The 20,261-nt window shown below is 58.7% G+C and overlaps 1 protein-coding gene and 1 long non-coding RNA gene across 2 annotated transcripts; one reads left to right on the top strand and one right to left on the bottom strand.

Moving 5' to 3' along the window:
* The first annotated feature begins 1,223 nt into the window (after positions 1–1,223).
* LOC144615061 (uncharacterized) lies at positions 1,224–11,348 on the top strand. Its single transcript, XR_013553427.2, has 2 exons — positions 1,224–1,713; positions 10,608–11,348. It is a non-coding gene; the product is annotated as an uncharacterized LOC144615061 (long non-coding RNA).
* On the bottom strand, positions 6,772–12,574 carry ZNF696 (zinc finger protein 696). The gene is made up of 4 exons (XM_060611467.3): positions 12,402–12,574; positions 12,016–12,158; positions 10,589–10,695; positions 6,772–8,042 (listed from the first exon to the last, which is right to left on the bottom strand). The coding sequence occupies exons 3-4, from the start codon at positions 10,602–10,604 to the stop codon at positions 6,973–6,975; spliced, it is 1,086 nt and encodes a 361-aa protein (XP_060467450.1). The 5' UTR covers positions 10,605–10,695; positions 12,016–12,158; positions 12,402–12,574; the 3' UTR covers positions 6,772–6,972.
* Positions 12,575–20,261: the final 7,687 nt, after the last annotated feature.

The raw sequence follows: 20,261 nt of genomic DNA, 5'->3' as shown, positions 1-20,261 counted from the left end.
CAGCCGTGCTGCCCCCCTGCCCGCCTCACGGGTCCGGCGGCTGGCAGCGCTGCTTCTCTCCCTCGTTAGCGCTAGTGCTGTTCTCGCGGGTTCCTCGGGACTTGGACGCGCATCACCTGCAAACGCTTACTTCTTCCTTTCCAGTCCGGTGCCTTTATTCCTTTCTCTCGTCTGAGCGCGCTGGCTGGGCCTCCTGCTCGGTGTCCACCCAGGCGGCCGAGTCCCGTTCCGGAGGCCGCTGCCAGCGCCGGCTCTCTCCGATGACGTTTACCGAGTGGAGGACGTCCCTTTCTGTTCCTAGTTTGCCCAGATTTAGGATTTCGTGGAAGGGGGCTGGATTTTGGCAGATGTTTTCTGTGCGTCTCTTGAGGTGCCGTGTATCTCTTTTTCCCGTTGGTAGGGTGCGTTCCGTTCACTGCCTGTCAGGGGCTAAGCCATTCTCGCGTCCTTGGGACGAGTCCTATTTGGTCGTGGTGTAGTCTTTCTTATATATGGTTGGGTTTGGTTTACTAGTGTTGTGTGGAGAATTTTTGCTTCTTCTTTACAGCGGATACTGGCCCACGGTTTTCTTGTGATGTCTTTGGTTTTAGTATCAGGGTAATGCTGGTCTCTGAGTTGGGAAGTGTTCTCTCCTTTTCTGTTTTGTGAAAATTTGTGAAGCATTAGTGTTCGTTCTTAAAAAAATTGTTTAAATGTTTACTTTTGAGAGAGAGAGAGAGAGAGAGAGAATGCACACAAGTAGGAGAGGGGCAGAGAGAGGGGAAGACACAGAATAGGAAGCAGGCTCCAGGCTCCGAGCTGTCAGCACAGAGCCCGATGTGGGGCTTGAACCCACGAACTGCGAGATCATGACCTGAGCCGAAGTCGGACGCCCAACCGACTGAGCCCCTAGGGGTCCTGGTGTTGCTTCTTCTTTAACGTGTTTTGTAGAATTCGCCAGCGAAGTCATCTGGGCCTGGGCTTTTCTTTGTGGGAGTTTTTAAATTGCCGATTCATTCTCCTTACTTGTTATAGGCCTTTTGGGTTTTCCATTTCTTCCTGCATCAGTTTTGGTGGTTCGCATCTGTGCAGCTAGTGCCTCTCTCCTGGACCATCTAACTTGTCGGCATACTTGCTCCTGGTTTCCCTTCTCACCCTTCCTGTTTCTGTACCGAAGCGTTGCCTTTATTCTTCGTTGCCATGGCTGTGGTTCTAGAAGCTTTCTCACTGTGCCGAGTGTCCTCACAGGCAGAGGGGAGTTTCGCATAGTGGGATGTGTGTCAGGAATGCCAAGTGGTTAGACCACAGGACATTCATCTGAATAAGGCTGCATGCGCTCCTGACCTCCGGATCCCCAGAGGCAGCTGCTGGAGGCTTCTGGTCTGCCCCCTCCTCCCTCTGTTCTCCCCCCGACGCCTTCTGTCCTCCCTCTGCCCTCGGGCACCTTGGCATTTTCACCTGTGCTGTCTGGCAGTCGTCCCAGAGCAGCCCCCGGACACGGAGCCCACACTCCCTAACTGCCTGGGGACAGACGCCCACTTTCCAAGCTGCTCTGCCGCAGCGTCTCTTCACACCGCTCCGGCAGCGCGTCCACTCGTACCCACGTCCAGGCGCATCTGAATGTGAGTTCCTGGAAGGAGGACTGGGGTCGAAGCCCACGTGCACCGCGGTCGTCTGCCCTGTGCCATCCCAGGGCCGCGTGTACCCAGCATCTCTCAAGGAGCGTGGAGCAGGGTAAGGGGGCCTTAGTTGCCACACGTTTGACTTTCTTATAAAAGGTGGAACAGGGTGGGGGGTGCCTGGGCGGCTCAGTCAGTTGAGCTCAGGTCATGATTTCGGGGTTCATGTGTTCATCCCCACATCGGGCTGCCTGCTGTCAGCGCAGAGCCTGCTTCAGATTCTCTGTCTCTGTCTCTCTCTCTCTGCACCTCCCCCGCTCAGACTCTCTCTCTCTCTCTCTCTCAAAAATAAACACACACACACACACACACACACACACACACACACACAAACACACACAAGGTGGAAGGGGGCTGAGCATCTTCTCAAGCGTGGAAAGGCTTTTCTGTTTGCCCCTTTGCCTGTCGTGTTTCAGATGCCTGCACTGTCCCTTTCTGTGAAGTCAAGTCTGGAATGACTCTCCCTCCATCCTGTGGAGCGCTCTTTGGTGGCGCAGGCAGTGGCCCTGCAGCCCCGGGGCTTCACCCTCCACTCTGGGAGGGCGGCGGCAAGGGAGGCGCGTGGGCCGACGCCTTACCTGGCCGGCGGGCGGGCCAGGGGCCAGTTTGGGAAGTGTGGCCCTTCTTTCGCCAGATTGCTGCAGAAGCTGGGGGAGGGGCTCACGAGACTGAGCGTGCAGGCCACAGACAAGGAGGGAAAGCAGGCGGCCTGGGTCAGCGTCGTCTGGGTTCCTGGGCCCCCATGGTCAGCACAGGCCCTTCGTAGGATGGGCACCTCTCTGACTAGCGTGTCTGTGACACCAAGTCCCCTGTCACCTGTCTTCCTTCCCCGAGAACTGTGGAACAGTATAAGGCCAGAAGGGGGACGGGGAGCCCCGTGTGGTGTGGTGACCCTGAGCATCAGGCTGCCTGTGTCCACCCACCCACGAGGCACTCAGCCCGCTCGCCAGGTGTGAGCATGGCCGGGTCGCCCATGAGGCCCGTATTGTGGATACTTGGGCTGTGTCTGGGGAGGCTGGCCCCAGTAGGCCCCTCTGTACCCCTGGAGGGGTGGCTGTGCTATAGTGGAGACAGGGAGAGAGAAGTGGGGCTCATCCCATGCAGGGCTCGAACTCACGAACCCTGAGATCATGACCTGAGCTGAAGTCAGACACCCAAGCGACTGAACCACCCAGGTGCTTCTATTTATTTATTTTTAAAGTTTATTTATTTTGAGAGAAACAGAGATAGCACAAATGGGGAAGAGTCAGAGAGAGGGGGAGAGAATCCCAAGCAGGCTCTGCACTGTCAGCACAGAGCCTGACGCAGGGCTCGAACTCATGAACCATGAGTTCGTGGCCTGAGCCGAAACCAAGAGTTGGACACTTAACTGACTGAGCCCCCAGGAACCCCTATATTACACATATTTATCAAATATTAGAGTCTTACACCCCTTCCCAACTGTAGGAGGATCTCAGAGCATTTACACCCCCTTCTAGCAGACGTGCTTTGTTGTTCAGTGTTTCAGTCGACGTCCCTCTTCGATACGTGTGGTGCTTGGACCTAGTTCCTATCAGTCATTTTGTTTGCTCACCGCTCCACCTCGTGTCGAAGACCATTATTCTATCATTTGCCTTCGTTTTGCAGTGTAAACTGGAGAGGCTGTTTCAGTCAAAGCTCCAGTGATAAACGGTCTTATATTTTATGTGTCTGTAAATGTCCATGTTCACCTTCTTTATGAACAATAATTTTGCCGGGCATGCAGTTCTAGGGGTCTCCTCCCAGCACGTCGAAGGCACCAACCGACTGCTGCCTCTGTTGCTTTGAGAACTCGACCGATGGTGTGACCATGGCTGCTTTGTGGGTGATTGAGTCTCTCGGACATAAAGATCTCTTCTTGCTGGTCTGTGCTTTCACTGTGTTGTGTTTAGGTGTGGATTTCTCTTTATTTATGCTGCTTCCTCCATCATGCTTCCCAGACCTGGGAATTTATGTTTTTCATTAAATAAAGAAAAGCTTGTAGGAATACCGTAAATGGGGTTCCGAAACAGTTCAGTCCTGTGAAGCGCAGAATCTCGTCCTCGTGAAGAATGGAGCGAGCCTTCATACATGCCAGCCCCTTCCAGGCTCTCAGCTGTGGATTGGCACTACTTGTTTGCAGTTGCCTTTTATGACTTAACTATCGAAGGTGATGGTTTTGGGTCTTGAGGGTGGCTGGAACTTCCAGGCTGTTGGTAATGATTTCAGTGTCCTTTTCCTATCGTTGATTATTTTGTTGGCCCAATTATGGGGAGACTGGACTGGTTAAAATTGGGAGTGCAAACACTCATCTTCCCCTGGTGGGGTTGGATGACGTCTGCCTGCCTGACCTACCTTCACCTCCATCCTTAACCTTGTACAATATGAGAGCTTGAGCTTGGCTGGAGCAGAGGGACCGGGTGGGCTGTGGCAGCCAGCCGCTGATGAAGTTGGAATTTGCCTAATCGTGAGGCTTGTCACTGCAGGCCCTCACTGGGTGTCCTCTCCTTCACTCTCTCCTCCTGGGGCTCCTGTCAGGTCCATGCCAGACCTTCTTATTCTGCTTTACAAATCCTTTAACATTTCCTTTATGTTTTCCATCCCCTTGTGTGTGTGGTATTCTGGATTTCCTTGGATGTATCTTCCACTACACTAATGCCTTCTTCAGCAGTGTCTAATTTGCTATTTAACCTACCCAGTGGATTCTATCAACAATTATACTTTTAATTTCTAAAAGTTGTCTTTTAAAAACTGTGCCTGCTCATACCTGATAGCCTTTTATTACTTTCTCATTCCTGTACACGCTTCATACAGAACTACTCCCTTGCCTGCATTATCTGGTAATTTCATTATCTGAATTCTGAGGTTGATGTGCACCGTTTGCTGTTCTCTTTGACCCTCATTCAGTGAGAGCTTTCTGTGTGCCTGGTGATCTCTGTAAGCTCACCGCCTGACTTTATAAACAGGAACGCCACAGATCTAAGTAGGGGAAGCTTTCCTCCACTGGTATCTGAGAGGCACCATGAACCTGGGACCCTTCAGCCTATCTGAGGATCTTGGCTCAGCATGGGAGTCCCACGTTTGGTTTCCCACCTCACTGGCCCAAGAGCCAGCAGCTCAATAGCTGTGGTGCCACTGAATACACTCTGAGGGCAATTCTGCCCCTACAGGCTGCATACCCTTGGGCCAAAGCTCAAATCTTTTTTTTTTTTAAATTTTTTAACATTTATTTATTATATTACTGAGAGAGAGAGAGAGACAGAGACAGACAGAGCATGAGTGCGGGAGGGGCAGAGAAAGAGGGAGACACAGAATCCGAAGCAGGCCCGAGGCTCTGAGCTGTCAGCACAGAGCCCAACATGGGGCTCAAACTCACAAACCAGGAGATCATGACCGGAGCCAAAGTCAGACACTCAACCGACTGAGCCACCCAGGAGCCCCTAAAACTCACATCTTAAAAGAAATAGGTGGAGGGGCGCCTGGGTGGCTCAGTTGGCTAAGCGACCAACTCAATTTCAGCTCAGGTCACAATCCCACAGTTCATGAGATCGAGCCCCCTATCGGGCTCTGCGCTGACAGCACAGAGCATGCTTGGGATTCTCTCTCTCTTTCCCCCTCTCTCTGCCCCTCCCCAACTGGCACGTGCACACTCTCTCTCTCAAAGTAAAAGAATTCAATAGGTGCCCTCAAGAGCCCTAGACTTGTGCGATTTTTGAGGTCCCAGCCAGTAACAGGACCCCAAATGATTCACCATCAGTAGTCAAAGTAGAGCAGACAATTACCATGAGGGGGCACCAAACCACAGCCTGACCAGCATAGATTTGGATCATGAAGCTGGACCCCAGGACTCATGGCCAGGTGACTGCTCAGATTTATCTTCCACGATAAACTCTCAACAACAGGACCTCACTCAATTCATTACGGCAGAGTTCTAGGACATGCGACAAAGACATCTCACCATTCTTACCTGGCAGGTGACACATATATCCACGACGCTGTCACAGTGTGATACGAAAGGTTAAGTCAAGAGCAGTGAATTCACTTAAATTTTCCTTCCTGCCTTTTCTGACCGCAGATTGCGAGGTCCTGTGGGTGAGCACATTTCTCATACCCCTTCACACCCCCTAGTGCACCCTGACCTGCTTTGAACACATTTAGCCCATTTGTTGATTAAAACTCCTGAAGAACCAGCTCAGGCGTCACCTCTCCTGGGAGCCCTTCCTGGCGTCTTCACCTTGTCCCGTCATGGGTGTGCACCTCTGTCCTGTGCTTCGTCCCCTGGAGGAACTTCTGTTCCTGGACTTTTTGTTGGGCACCGCATGGCTTGTTACCCTGGTCTGTAACCTCTCTAACCTGCGAAGTCCCCGCGTGCAGATGTCACACGAATCTGTCTCTCCCAGCACAGTGGCACAAAGCCCGGACAGGTGTGTGCTGGGGAAACATTTGTTGCAAGTACCGGTATCTTAAACTCCCTTTTCTTGCGCTGTTTCCGAGGCTGAGCAGAGAGAGCTCTCCAAGCTGCGCTCGCCGAAAGCAGAGTTGTGTTCTGGCCGCCTACCGCCAGCCCGCGCTCTCCTCCGTGTGCCATCTTTCACACACTCCCCTACACGTTTCCCTCTTCCGCGGAGTCTATTCTGCTCTGGCATGTGCTGTACCAAGGGCTGTACTTGGGTGGAGACACACAGACATAAACACAGCTTTGATACAAAGTCGACAGTGACTCCTGCCTTTTAAAAGAACTAAACAAGAACAAAAACAAACCAAAACACTGACAGACGGATCTCAAAAACCTGGAGTAGAGGGAAAGAAGGAAGACAGAAAAGTAGATATTAAATCATCCTATTTACATCAAGTTCTAGACCAAGCAGAACTATAGTGACAGAAACGAGGTCGCTGCTCGCCTCTGACGCCGAGGGGGGGTACGCCTGAAGGGGGCGACGGAAATAGTCTAGGATCTGGACGGAATGATGGTTCTAAAGGTCAGATCAGATGGTTTGTCCAGTCTCTGAAAACCCGCACGCGAGATCCGTGCGTTTCACCATACGCGAATCACACCTCCGCAAGAGGCGTGTGGACCCCCCACCCCACCCCCCGCCCCGCCCCCATCCGAGCCCCGTCTTCGGGGAGGCCTGCGTCCCCTCCGGGAAGACCGGCCTCCCCTAAGGCTCCCTTCCTCTCCCGAGCGCGGGCCAGGGTGGCCGCGGGCCCGGCACGGAAAGCCCGGAGGCCGCCCCCGCCTCCCCCGGCCCGCGGTCTCCCGGCGCGGCGCCCTCCCCCCTCCCCCCTCCCCCCTCCCCGGGCCGCGGCGGGGCGGGGCTCACTCGGCGCCGTGCACGCGCCGGTGCTGGATCAGGTGCGAGCTCAGGCGGAAGGCGCGGCCGCACTCGCCGCAGCGGAAGGGCTTCTCGCCGCTGTGCACCCGCCGGTGCCGGAAGAAGCCGGACAGGGCCCTGAAGGCGCGGCCGCACTCGCCGCAGGCGTACGGCTTCTCGCCGGTGTGGATGCGCCGGTGCTCGCTGAGGAAGGAGCTGCGGCTGAAGGCGCGGCCGCACTCGGGGCAGCGGAAGGGCCTCTCGCCCGTGTGCACGCGCCGGTGCTGCAGCAGGTTGGAGCTCTGGCCGAAGGCCTGGCCGCACTCCCTGCACACGTAGGGGCTGTCCCCGCGGTGCGTGCGCCGGTGGCGGGCCACGTTGGAGCTGTGGCCGAAGGCCTTCCCGCACTCGCCGCAGGCGTACGGCCGCTCGCCCGTGTGCGTCCTCCGGTGCTTGGCGGCGTCCGACCTCTGGCCGAAGGCCTTGCCGCACTCGGCGCAGCCGAACGGCTTCTCCCCCGTGTGCGTGCGCCGGTGGCGCACCAGGTTGAAGCTCTGGCCGAAGGCGCGGCCGCACTCCTCGCACACGTAGGGCCGCTCGCCGTGGTGCGTGCGCTGGTGGCGGACCACGTGCGAGCTGTGGATGAAGGCCTTCCCGCAGTCGCTGCAGGCGAACGGCTTCGCCCCGGAGTGAATGCTCCGGTGCTTCGCCGCGTCCGAGTGGCACTGGAAGCTGCGGTCGCACGCGCCGCACTGGTAAGGCCGCCCTTTCCGGGGGCCTCTCCCCCCCGCCGCGGAGCCTGCGTCGGGGGCGGCGACCCCGCTGCCGTCCCGGCCGGCCCCCCCTCCGGGTTTCTCGGAGACGGCTGGTGGCCCGGGGGAGCCTCCGGCCTCCTCGTCCCCACGACCGTCCGGAAGCCGCGGCGCCCGGGCAGGCCCCCGGGCCGGCCCCGGACCGCTCTCCCCGCGGCACCCCCCTTCTTCGGAAGCCTCCTGCTTCGGCGCTGGCACTGTGCTCGGAGCCCCCCGCTCCGCCACTGAAGCGGCACGGCCGCCGGCCGCCGGCGCCAGGGACGCTGGAAAAGAGGGTCAGAGACGTGTGACTTGAGGCCCAAGGAGGCTCTCGGACAGCGCACATGCACGCGAGGGGCGCGGTCACAGCGCAGAGCAGACACCTGCGCGCTGCCGGCGCGGTTCCTGCCAGCTCTCCCCCTCCTTAACAGCCGTGCTCCTAGGAGTGGGCAAGGCCACGAGAGGGCGGATCGGGACCCTCCGCTGTGACTCCAGGGTGGCCTGAGCCTCTACCGACAGTCTCAGGAGGGCAGGGGACAGACGCCTGGGCTCTGCGGTACGGCCTGGGAGGCAGACTAAACCGGCAGCAAGCCAGAAGATCACCACAGTAGAGATACCGGGGGAAGCGGGCTGAGAGCGCCTGGTGGCCCACGTCCTGGTCCCAGCTCACTTCTACAACCCCAGACTCCCCACAACCCACAGGGCCTCTGGCCCGCACAAGCAACAGAAGGCTTACTCAGAAATCACTGCCAAGAGTAAGCAACAGCGACGGGGGACAGAGCCATTGGGCTGAGGAAACCCGCTCCCGCTCCCCCTCGGCCCGGCTGCCCAGCGGGAGGCTGCTGCCAGCTCTAGGCCCTGCTGGCTCCCGGGCACAGACCACGCGCCCACTTAGACAAATGCCTTTAGGGACGTGGTCGCAGAACACTGGGAGGTCACAATGCGAGGCGGTTCTTGCCGCCTTCGCAGGGCCTGGAGGGGGTACCTGGGAAGGGGGACAAGGATGCTTCCCTGCAGGTGGCCCAGTGGAGGGCAGCCCCCAGGGCAAGCCCATCAGCCTGCAGACCAGCTTTCCGAAGAAAGCTGTGCCTGTATTGCCGGACTGGGGCACTTCCCTTCTCCGCTCTGCCCCCAGAGCTGGGCACAGGTGATAAAGCCCCCTGCGTAGCTGGGGCGGGGGCAAGGCAGGTTAGGGCCCATGGGCACCCACAGCCATTCCCCATGGGTTCCCTAACGAGGGAGCTGTCCAACTGAGCAAGGGCGGTGGGGCCAGGCCCAAGCACACGGCTAAGAAACAGGAGGCCCCTGGGAAGGCCCCGCCTGACCTGTGGTTTGGCAGACTTAGAAATTCAAGAAAGGGTCTCATAGGCACCGGTTAAGAGGCAAGGGTCATTCAGAATTAGAATTGGAGGGAGGGGGCACGAACACCCTTTCCGGTTCCACTTGGTCAGGCCTCCGGTCCTGTGAACTGCTTGCCTCCTGGGGCAGCCCTGTGCAGGGGGCCCTCCCAGTGACAACCTCCCAGGGGTCCCTGAGGACCCCTGAACACAGAGCACTTGTTCTCGCCGGGGGCGGCTTTGCCCCCGGGGCACATCTGGCTTTGTCAGAAAACATCTCTGGTTGTCAAAACTGGGAGGGGGTCATCCTGGAATCCTGTGGGGAGAGGCCAGGGTTGCTGGGGAGTATCCTAGAACGCACGAACACCCCTACAGAAGGCGTCTTCTGTCTCAGAATGTCTATATGCCAGAGCTGACAGACCTTGCCGGAAGGAAGTCTTCCGGAACGGTTGTAACTGGAAAACTGTCCCCAGCTTGACCTGCACAAGGCCCATCCGGGCGGCACTGGCCTCACGCTCGCCCATATCCCACTCGCAGGCCAGAGATCTCACAGCCTGCGCTCAGGGCCAGCAAGCAACACACGGTGCTCTTTATTCCCTTAAAATGTGTGTTCTGCTGTAACCCGTTTCTCTTCCGCCACTCTGTGCGCGTTGGCATTTGCTAAAATCATTTCATCCCAAAGCGAGGGACTGTGAAGAGCCCTGTGTGGACCGGATCTGGCCAGGGTTAAGGTCAGGTGGGGGAGGGAGAGGCCCAGCCTGGACGTCCGGGACTTGGAAGGGCAGCGTCAAGGCAGGGCCCAAAGAAGGGGTGAGTGTTTGTTCGTGGACACTGGGGTTCTTTGATCTCGAGGGAGAATAGAGGCAGGTGTGTGGGGTTCTGCAGAATGCTCTGGCAGCTGTGGCCACACTCCACCCAGGCCCCGCCCCCCGACGCAGCAGACAGCGTATGTGGTGGCAGAGCCCGAGGCAGCGCGTGTGTCTGCACGGAGGGGAGACGGTGCTGTCCCGAGCGCCACTCGTCCCACACCGCAGCAACAGCAGTAAACTGGATAGGAGTCCTCAGCTTCGACAGCCCTCAAGCATGGCCTTAAGTCTTCAGGACAGAGGGAGCCCGGAGCCCGAGAGGGCAGTGGGTGGGAGGCTAGCCGGATTCTCACTCATCATACTCTTCCAGCCACCTGGTCTGGGCCCAAGCTAGCCGGGGTGCTGAGAAACAGGGCCAGAATTAAGAGTCTCATTCTCAGAAGTCTCCGGGGTGGGGGGGGGGCAGACAAAGAGAGGGGGGTGCAGAGCTGGGCCAGGAGAGCAAAGGGATACAGCAGGCAGTGGCGAGGACAGCAGGCAGCGGGGTGGGAACCGGGCCGGGCAGAGGGGATGGGGTGGTGCTGCCCCATCCCAGCTACATCCCTAGCCGCTGGGCAGGTGGCCTCTGGGGGCCCCGATTCCTAAGCTGTCCCCCCCGCCAGCCCCACCTGCCTGTCCACCCCTCACCTGTGTGTGTGTCCATCAGGGTGGCCGTCTCATTGGTGTGCTGCAGACCAGACCTGGGGGTGCGCCTCGCTGTGCCTTGTGGGAACGCCAGCAGTGGGTACACCTGCCTGAGTAAGAAGGAAGACACGGGGAGGAAAATGCCCGTCTGGAAAGTGGGGACGAGCCCAGAATGGCTTCAGAGAGGTCAGAGCTGCTCCTGGAGACCCTGAAGGAGCCACCTCATCCACTGTGCCTGTTTCTGCCACTAGAAATCAAAGTCGAGACACCCCAGGAACTAGTGTCCCGGAGGATCCCCCCTGGGAATGCCGTCTGGACCACGCTGGCTCCCCCGTCCCGTCCCCAGCAGACGGAGAGCGCAGCTGGGTGTGGCAGCCCCTGCTCACTCGCTGCCTGCGGTGGCTTCGCTCCACGAGGAACAAGCCCACAAGGCCTCCGGTCAGCGATCAAACGTCTGGAGACGTGTCTAGGGCATTACTTTTTTCTTGATGATCGTAAAGATTTGAATATAAAAATATGAAACCCCCCAAAATAAAAAGTCATTTGAGGGGCGCCTGGGTGACTCAGGCGGTTAGGCATCCGACTCTGGAGTTCAACTCCGGCCATGATTTCATGGTTTGTGGAATCGAGCCCCACATCAGGCTCTGTGCTGAACGCGCAGAGCCTGCTTGGGATTCTCTCTCTCTCTCTCTCTCTCTCTCTCTCTCTCTGTGCCCTTCCCACTCTCACATGCTCTACTAACTAAATAAACTTACAAACGTTATTTGACTGGTGCACTTTTGGATTGAGAAGTGACTTTGCTATGCTTGATACTAAAGTCTGACAGATTTAACTACACAAAGAAATTTAGGATAAACAAAGAAATGAAAAAAAAACAACTGGGTGGGGGTATGTTTGTAACATAAAGATGCATATCCTTAATATATAAAGACCACTACGTATTAATGAGAAAACGTGAAAATTGGTAAAAGTCACAAACAAGTAACCACAAAAAGAAAGCAGACCAGTGGCCACTATATTTTTTAATATAAGTCCCTCATTTGTCCCACCTCATTTGCAATTGAGAAATGTAATTTAGGGGCGCCTGGGTGGCTCAGTCGGTTCGGCGTCCGACTTCGGCTCAAGTCGTGATCCTGCGGTTTGTGAGTTCGAGTCCCTGCGACTGGGCTCTGTGCTGACAACTCAGAGCTTGGAACCTGCTTCGGATTCTGTGTCTCCCTCTCTCTCTGCCCCTCCCCTGCTCCAATTCTGTCTCTTAAAAATGAATAAACGTTAAAAAAATTTTTTGAAGAAATATAATTTAAAATATCACTTTTGACTCTAATATGGCAGCACCTTGGGGGCGAGGAGAAGGTTGGGGGAGACAGGCACGGTCCTCCACTAACGCTGGAGAGTAAGTGCCCCGCTGGGGGTGCCGCTGGACAACTTACAAAGGCCTTACAGTCCTACTGTGACTTCGCTTCTGGGGAGTCACCCCAACAGTGAGATCACGGGTGCTGGCAGAGACCTGCCTGTACGGACATTTCGTCTCCAACTTGCTCGGGAAGAAACCTTGGACATGACGCCATTTCGACTAAAAACAAGGGAAGGTTCAAGTGCGTGAGCAGCTGGTAATGAAGCGACCCCTGAGGCCATCTCACTGGTCAGGGGGCTCCCGAGGCCGTCACGCCGGTCCGGGGGAGACGCCACTGGGGCTGTCACTCCCCACGGCGCACGTGCAGCTCCTTCCAAGCGAGAGCCCGGCAGACACGCACGTACCCGCCCGGACGCCAGGTTCCCGCCCCGGCACAGCCCGTAGCCGCCCACCGCCACTCACCTGCAGCCCCGCCGCCCGCCGGAAGCGCCGCCGTCCCCAGCGCCGCGGCGCGGGCACTTCCGGTGACGCTCTAGGCCGCGGGAGGACTGTGCGCTCGGCTGCCCGGGAGGCCGCGGCGCGGGCGGCTGTCGGTGACGCTCTAGGCCGCGGGGGGGACTGCGTGCCCCGGCTGCTCCCCGCGTGGGCTCCGCTCGCGGCGGTGTCCGGGGGACCTCGCCCGCCCCGCCCGCCTCCCGGAGCCGCGACCCCCTGCGAGCCCTGCCTCCCTCGCCTGCAGCCGGGCCCGGGTGAGGCCAGACGGTGGCCGAGGCGGCCGCGGGGCGAACGAACGAGCCGACGAGGCGCGTGCGGGTGCGGAGCGGTGGCGGCGCCGCGCCGGCAGAGGGCCGTCCGAGGGAGGCCCGGGGGGCCCGCTCCCCGGAGAGGGGCCGGGAGCGCCCGCGGCGGGGCGGCTTCGCGATCGCGGCCCTCCTCCCGGCTGCGGAGACCCCCTCTTGCTCCCGGTGTCCCTCGCCAGCGGCTTGCAGTGGGGGCTTCACATTGACGGCGGCGGGCGCTGCCCGAGGACCCAGGGGAGGGTCCGCAGGACCGGCCGAGGGGGCTCTAGGCTTCACGCAGGACCGAAATCAAACGCGAGCCGGAGAAAAGTGCAAACGGCGTATTGAGCAGAGGTAGACGGTAGCCGCGAAGCGTCCGGGGGACCCGGGAAGGAGAGGGGTTCTCCCCGTCGCGTGGGGTGAGGGGCTCACACTGGAAAGGGGCCCAGGGCACTGTTGCTTCGGGAATCTAGGCTAGGGTCCGACCAAAGGCCAGGTGGACAACGGGTGTTACTCTATAAATCATCAAAACGGATGGCGAACGGTTTTCTTCTTCAGGCGTTTCCGGGTCGCTTCCTGTCCTGCGGGTGCTGCTCCCACAACCAGGTGCCAGAAGAAGGCTTTTTCTTTGCCGGCTAGAACGGTGACTTCATCCTGGGCTGCGGGTTATTTTTCTTTTCCAGCAGGTTCAGGGGTGCATCTGAGGGTGGCTGTTGTTTGTTTCTGCTCAGGATCCCTTCCCTCATGCGTTCTGATGAGAGCGCACCTTTCCTTCTGGGGAGTGCTCCTCTTCCCTCCGATCCCCCCTAGATCATTCTGGAGCTGAGGCCACCCCGAGCCCTGTAGGATGAGAAGTGGAAAGGCGACGGGGGTCGGGCGCCTGCGTGGCTCAGTCGATTAAGCGTCGGGCTCCTGATCTGCTGGGGCCATGATCTCATGGCTCGTGGGATGGAACCCTGAGGCATGGAGCCTGCTTGGGATTCTCTCTCCTTTTCTCTCTGCCACCTCCCCCTCCCCTCAAAAATAAAGAAACATTTTTTAAAAAGAAGAGGAAAGTGACAGACCTGGTCACATCAAGGGTCTGGTCCCGGCCAGGAAGCCTGGATTCCCTGGGTTGGTGAAGCAGCTCCTGACCGCGTGGGCTGCCCCAGGCCCTTCGAAGCCCGTGCCTGCCCCCAGTGGTGCCAAGGAGCTCTGTTGCCGACGCTGTTGCTTTGGCGGTTGTCCACTTGACTTCAGGGGTCCGGGCCCTGGGCCCCCAAGAGCTGGCAAGTGCCCTGAGGAGCCAAGGGGCTTCTTCAGTAGGGCCGGGCACGTGCTGAGGGAACAGGCCCAAACTCACGCTGACCGGCCTGTGGCCCCAGCCAGTGCATGTGACCTGTCCCTCCACTGATGCGGCCCGTCTGTAGCCCCAACTGTGCCAACCACCTCTTCGAGTATTAAGAACCCTGAGAGAGAGGCCACTTTGCAGACGAGGAAATCTGGATTTCCAGAAGAACGAGCTGGCACACAGAAAAAGGAAGTGACCCGCCTCACTTGGCCGGGATAATCCCGGCTACTTTCTACCAGCAGACAGGCACCCAGTCTCTGTGGCTGGAAACCACGGCGGCCCACGTGCGTTGCTAGTAGGTGGGCTCTCCTCTGTCGGTCGTTGTCATTCTGGGGCTGGGCCCCCAGCACGGGCGCTGCTGGAACACGGCTGGTCGCTAGACGGAGGGCAGAAAGAATTTGGAGGAGGCCTGCGGGCTCTTCATGGTTCCCTTTTAGTACAGGCCTTAGGCACAGCCAGGTCCAGGTGAACTGGGCTGTGCGATCCTACCGTGGCCTGAAGAAAAAATGACAGTCAAGACCACAGAGGACAGGACTGGCCGGTGGCCAACAGTGGTGCCTGGAGGGAATGAGCCCCGGTGGTCTGAACCCACACTCCCTGCCAGGACAGTTGCCTCTTTTGGCCCCAGAGGAGCTTCAGAATGCAAGAGAAGAGGGCAGAATGGAGATCCCAGGCGGGGAGACCCAGAAGCTCCCTCAGTACCCTGCAGCCCCCCACCTTCCGGCCTCTGGCCTCCCCCAGACCCAGGCTCCCTCTGGCGCCTCTCCTACAAGCCCCAAGTGCAGCAGCCGGCCAGCCCACCCCCCACGTCCTCTGTGCAGAAGCTTTTTCAGGGCAGGTGGCATCGGTAAACACCCACTATATGTTGTGTATATATGTTGTATTATTTATTTGTAACTAATTATTTTAAAAAACACGTAAAAATTAAAACATTTAAAAGGATGATCTCAATGGAGAAACAGGTTTCCCTCTGCCTTCCAAGGAAATACCTCGGGTGTTCTGGAGAGCTGCTCCTCCCACAGGCGACTTTGCGAAGGGCAAGTCCTGCCTCCTGCCCGCAAGCCTTGGCTCCCACTGCCCTGGACAGTCCAGCTCGGGCCCTGCCCCGCACACGCCCCTCGCTGTCCCCAGCCTTTCGGGTTCCATCCCGCGTCCCGGCAGGGACTGGGACCGGACGGTAGGGGGCTGAGCCACCCCGACCTAGAGGCCGACCGGCCCTCACTCCCGCCCTCCCCGCTGCCAAGGGCTACCGAGCTGCCTAGTGGCGGTCCCCGCAGCCACGCCGATGGAGGGACGGGACTGTGTGGGGGACAGGCCCCGGAGCTCAATCCTGCACACTTGGCATAAGGGGCCAGACAGTACCAGCGATTTGTAATAATCCTTTAAACCTCTTGTAATAATCCTGTAAAGACATCGGTGGCCCGGTGGCCGTACAAAAGCGCCCGTGGACGCCGGGCGGGCGGGCTGAGCCTCGGTCGAGGGCTCGGCCAGCGGTGGGGAGGAGGGGGCGCCTGTCCGGAGGACCCTGCGCCCCGCCCGGCCGCACTCGGGGCAGCGGGCTCCCGGCCGTCGGCGGCGGGAAGTGCGAGCCGGCACGAAGGCTTTCCCGCGCCCGTGCGGATGCTCCACCGCGGCCGGCCTCCGGCCCAAAGCCCTCCCGCGCTCAGCGCACTCGGGAGGCTTCTCCCCGCCGGGAAGCTTCCGGTGCTGGGGGCCGGGTGGGGGGTGGGGGCGCCGGGAGGCCCAGGGGGCGCTCGGCCTGGCCGATCGCTTCATCGCTCAGCTGGATCACCGGCCGGCTTCCGAGGGGCGCCTCCAGCTGGGGTCACAGCCCCGGGGGCTCGCGCCTGTCTAATCTTCCGCGTGGGTCACCAGGTTCACGGTGAGCCTGGCTTTGCTTCTAGGCTCCTGTCGGTGGTTCCTTTCCTCCCTGGCGGTTGTCTGAGGCCCGCAGGTCTTGTGTGGCAGCCCTGCCCGCCTCTGTGCACCCGGATGGCCTCTGCAGGACCCGGTGGCCCAGGCCTTGGGAGCTCTGCCCCCAGACACCCTGCGGCTCAGTCCCCTCCAGGGTTTCTCGAAGGAGAATCTGCTCCTCATTCTGGGTTCTGTGCTCACGGTCTGAAACCAGAAAGGGAGAAGGCAGATGTCACCAGACTCTAAGCCACAGCACAGAGAGACTTTGGGGACAGCAACATCATCTCATTAGAGACAGTGGGGAGGGAGGAAGGAAGCATGGACAGATTCCCAGGGTGGGAAGGGGTGTGTGGTGGGTGACGCAGGGATTGAGGTGAGGGCGGGGAGGCCAGGCCAGAGGCAGGCGGGGAAGGGCACAGGGCCAGGTGGCAGGGCACCGGAAAGGGCTGGCGGTGTGCATCTGGACATCCTGACTCCCGCACGGAAGTCAGTGCAGCTTTAGCATCCCGGAGTTTGGCCTCCCTCCCAGATGCGCCTCCCGTGGGAGCTCCATGAGCCGGACGCATGGGTTCCTGCGGGGCTGTGGTAAGAGAGCCGACCCGCCAGGGCTGACCGGCGCTGTCAGGTTGCCAGCGAGAAGGTGCAGCACCCCCTGGAGGCAAGACAAGGAAGCCGCAGAAACAGCTCTGCGCGGCCGGAACGAGCGCCTGCTCCCTGCGCTGCGTGGAGCCCGGCTCTGGGCACGGCCCAGGGCGCCGGGCAGAACGGCCCGTGTCCCGCGTGCAGAATGAAGAGATGCCCGTGCGGCTTCGTGTTTCGGTGTCTGTCTCTGGCCCTCTCTGTGCTGATGTGACAGAGCAACATCACTAAGAATATCTAGAATCGGCTTACTTTTCCTAAAATAAACCAGGACTTCTGTTCAAAGATAACTGTGTAGAGACCTTTTACTTCCTTTTTCCCCTCAAACCTAAAGGGATAGTAAAGAATGGGGAGCAGCGAGAGGAAGCCCAGAACCACGGCCCGAGAGGCCCCGCCTCTGGCAGGTCTGGCTGAGCGCCCCCTCCCTCCCCGCCCCCCCCCCCCCCCCGCCCTGAGGGGCCCAGTGCGCGTGCGTGCGCCAGCATGTGCCTGCGGGCTGCGGGAGACTTCCCCAGGCGAGGGGGGCACAGTATTTCAGATCTGAGGCCACGCCCCCTTGGAGGACAGATGCCTCCAGCAGGGACACGGCGGAGCAGGCGACAGGGCGATGAGCTGAAGTCAGGGTGGGTTTGACCCAGCTGCCTGCTGCCCCTCACCCCTGCCTTCCCCCAGGGCAGACCTAAGGGACTTGGGATGCCCTGACATCGCTCCTCAAACGAGAAGGAAGAAATCACAAGTGGCATCACTAACAAAAATGAAGAGCCCACGCGAAGGAACCTGGTGGCACAGAAGGGGCTGAGTCAGCAGAACGCAGAAAGAAATGGAAGGAGAGGCATCACCGGTGTCCTGCAGGAAGAAGCAGAAGAGAGGAACCCCGGCGAGCTGCCTCCAGGGGCCGAGGGATCAGCCCCACAGCCCCAAGGACCTGAATCCTTCAAGCACCCGAAGAGGTTAGAGCAGGGCTGCAGGTGAGGACATGAGGCCAGCGGGAGGCCCCAGGCAGCCCCCACTCGGACTTCCCACCAGGAGTCTGAGCGATAACAAAGGGGCTGGGAGAGAGCTGGGGCGGGGCGTGGGGTGGGGAGACACCCTGGAGGCTTTACAGCAGAAAATTCCAGTTCAGCGGGGGGGGGGGGGGAGCAGGGGGAGGATTTGCAGCACATTGAGACCCAGCAGCTGCCCAGGCTCATCTACACCCGCATGATGCCTGTGGGATCCGGGGGAACCTGCCCCGAGGACTGCTGGGGATGCACACATAGGGCAGCTCAACGCCCACCCCTGGGGGCTCATGAAGAAGGGAGACCGTCGGAGGCACAGCGGTGCGTGGAGCCGGTGCCCAGCAGCGGTGCGCAGAGCGCTTCCCCAGCCGCGGAGGCAACGGAGCCGCCGACTCCGCCGGGAGAGCCGCCTGCGGGCACCGCCAGAGCGGGTCCTGAAGCGCCCGCAGGAGGGGGGGGCTCCGCTGCGGAAGAGAACATGGGGAAGGGGCCGGGCCCGATCCCCCGGGGGCGGCCAGCGGGTTCCGGCGGAGAAACCACCCGGAGAAGTAAAAAGGGGCCAAAGCAAACAGGTGTGTGTTGAGAAGCTGTTTAGGATGTAAAGTCCTCTTTGAAGCAGGAGCCAGAATAGCTTCCGGGGCTTTCATTGTTCCTTGTTAATTTCCTGGCCATTCTTCCTTTAGACCGCTTTGTGAAAAAGGAAAATGTATTTGATTGCTTAATGTCTATTCCTATGAAATGAAAAGGCAGTATCGGAAGTAAAAGCCACGCGAAAAGGGGAAGTTGAATGAACACAACAGAAGGCCAGGTCAGGGGCGTGGAAGACGGATCTAAGGAGCCTCACAAAGTGAGGTGGGAAAGAACAGAACGACAGTTGGAGAAGATGGGAAGGTGAGGGAGGCAGAGACGGGCAAGCGGGATATTTCCAGATGGCTTTTCTGAAGAAGACCAGCAAAGGGACCGTGAGACAGTCCTTCCAATACAGAAAGGGAGCCGTGAAGCCCTCTGCTGCAGGCAGGAGCTGCCAGAGGGGTCCTGCTGGGGGGACAAGTGGACCAGAGTCCAGGGAAGCAGTCTGGCCTTTGTGCCAACATGTCGCTCCATCTCGTTCTCGGGCGCTGTTCACCACCCACCATTCTCTGGCCGGTTGCTGCCCTGTAAACCCGTGGGGCACCCTGGGGGTCAGGTGTAACAGAGAGGGACAGCCGTGCAGTGGCGCTGCACACGGAATGCAGGGTGGCAGGGTAGGAAGGCCCGAACCCGGGGTCAGGAACACCTGGGTCAGATGCCGGCACCGGCAGGTACTAGCTGCATAATCTGGGCGAATGACTTCACCTGCCCGAGACCTAAGACGGGGCTGAAGCCCTCAGTTACTGTGCCACGGGCACGTACGGACACCTGTCCTCTCTCACTGCCCCGTGCCGTGGGCGGCCGACGAGCCATCAGCACTGTGTGCCGGGCCCCAGGATGGAAAGCTGTGCTCTCTGCCTGGGAGGAGAGCCTACCTGTGATTCTCTCTCTCTGCTTCTCTCTCAAAATAAATAGACATTAAAAAAAATAAAGGCAATTTGAAAAGCGTAGGAAGAATAGAACACGCTCTGCCCCCAAAGAAATCAGTCATCAGCAACTCTAGGGAGCGTTTGCCCAGATTGTCAGCCGCTCATTTAGGCGCTGGCTTACTGTTACAGCAAACTGTGTGAGGGAGAAGCAGGGCGGGCAGCTGGAAGCACGGTGGGAGAGCAGGGGCCCCAGAGTCCCAGATCTGGGTTCAAACTGAGCCTGTGGTAACTCTTCTCTGAGCCTTGGCTTCCTGCCTGTAAATGAGGGCCACCGGTGCCCGAGACGAAGCGAGGGGGGTGGCGATAGGGTGCATAGGACTTCTAGCACCGCTCCCGGCCAACCAGAGCGCTTCAAGATGTGAATGTTACTCTAGGATGAGGTTAAGCATTTGGCTCAATTGTTTAAAGAGCTGTAACAGTAAGTCACCACCCACAGCCTAAATGAGTGGCTGACAATCCGTGCAAACCCTCCCTAGAGTTGCTGATGACTGATTTCTTTGGGGGCAGAGCGTGTTCTATTCTTCCTACGCTTTTCAAATTGTCTTTATTTATTTAAAAAATGTTTACTTTGGGGCGCCTGGGTGGCGCAGTCGGTTAAGCGTCCGACTTCAGCCAGGTCACGATCTCGCGGTCCGTGAGTTCGAGCCCCGCGTCGGGCTCTGGGCTGATGGCCCAGAGCCTGGAGCCTGTTTCCGATTCTGTGTCTCCCTCTCTCTGCCCCTCCCCCGTTCATGCTCTGTCTGTCTCTCTCTGTCCCAAAAATAAAAATAAAAAACGTTGAAAAAAAAATTAAAAAAAAAAATGTTTACTTTGAGAAAGAGAGAAAGAGAGAGAGACGTGAGAGCGGGGGGAAAAGCAAAGATAGAGAATCACAAGTAGGGCGCTGACAGCACAGAGCCTGACGCAGGGCTCGAACCCAGGAACTGTGAGAACATGACCTGAGCCCAAAACAAGAGTCAGCTGCCTAAACGACTGTGCCCCCCCCCCCCCCCCCCCGCGCCACTCCAAATTGTCTTTAAAGAGCAGAAATGACTCTCACCATGAAAACAAACTTCCAAAGGCTATTTAAGAAAAAGAATATTAAAATCTGTGCTCCTTGAAGA

This window comes from Panthera onca, chromosome F2 (assembly GCF_046562875.1).
Source record: "Panthera onca isolate mPanOnc1 chromosome F2, mPanOnc1 haplotype 2, whole genome shotgun sequence".
Taxonomy (NCBI): Eukaryota; Metazoa; Chordata; class Mammalia; order Carnivora; family Felidae; genus Panthera; species Panthera onca.
This window is presented reverse-complemented; position numbering and strand designations above follow the sequence as displayed.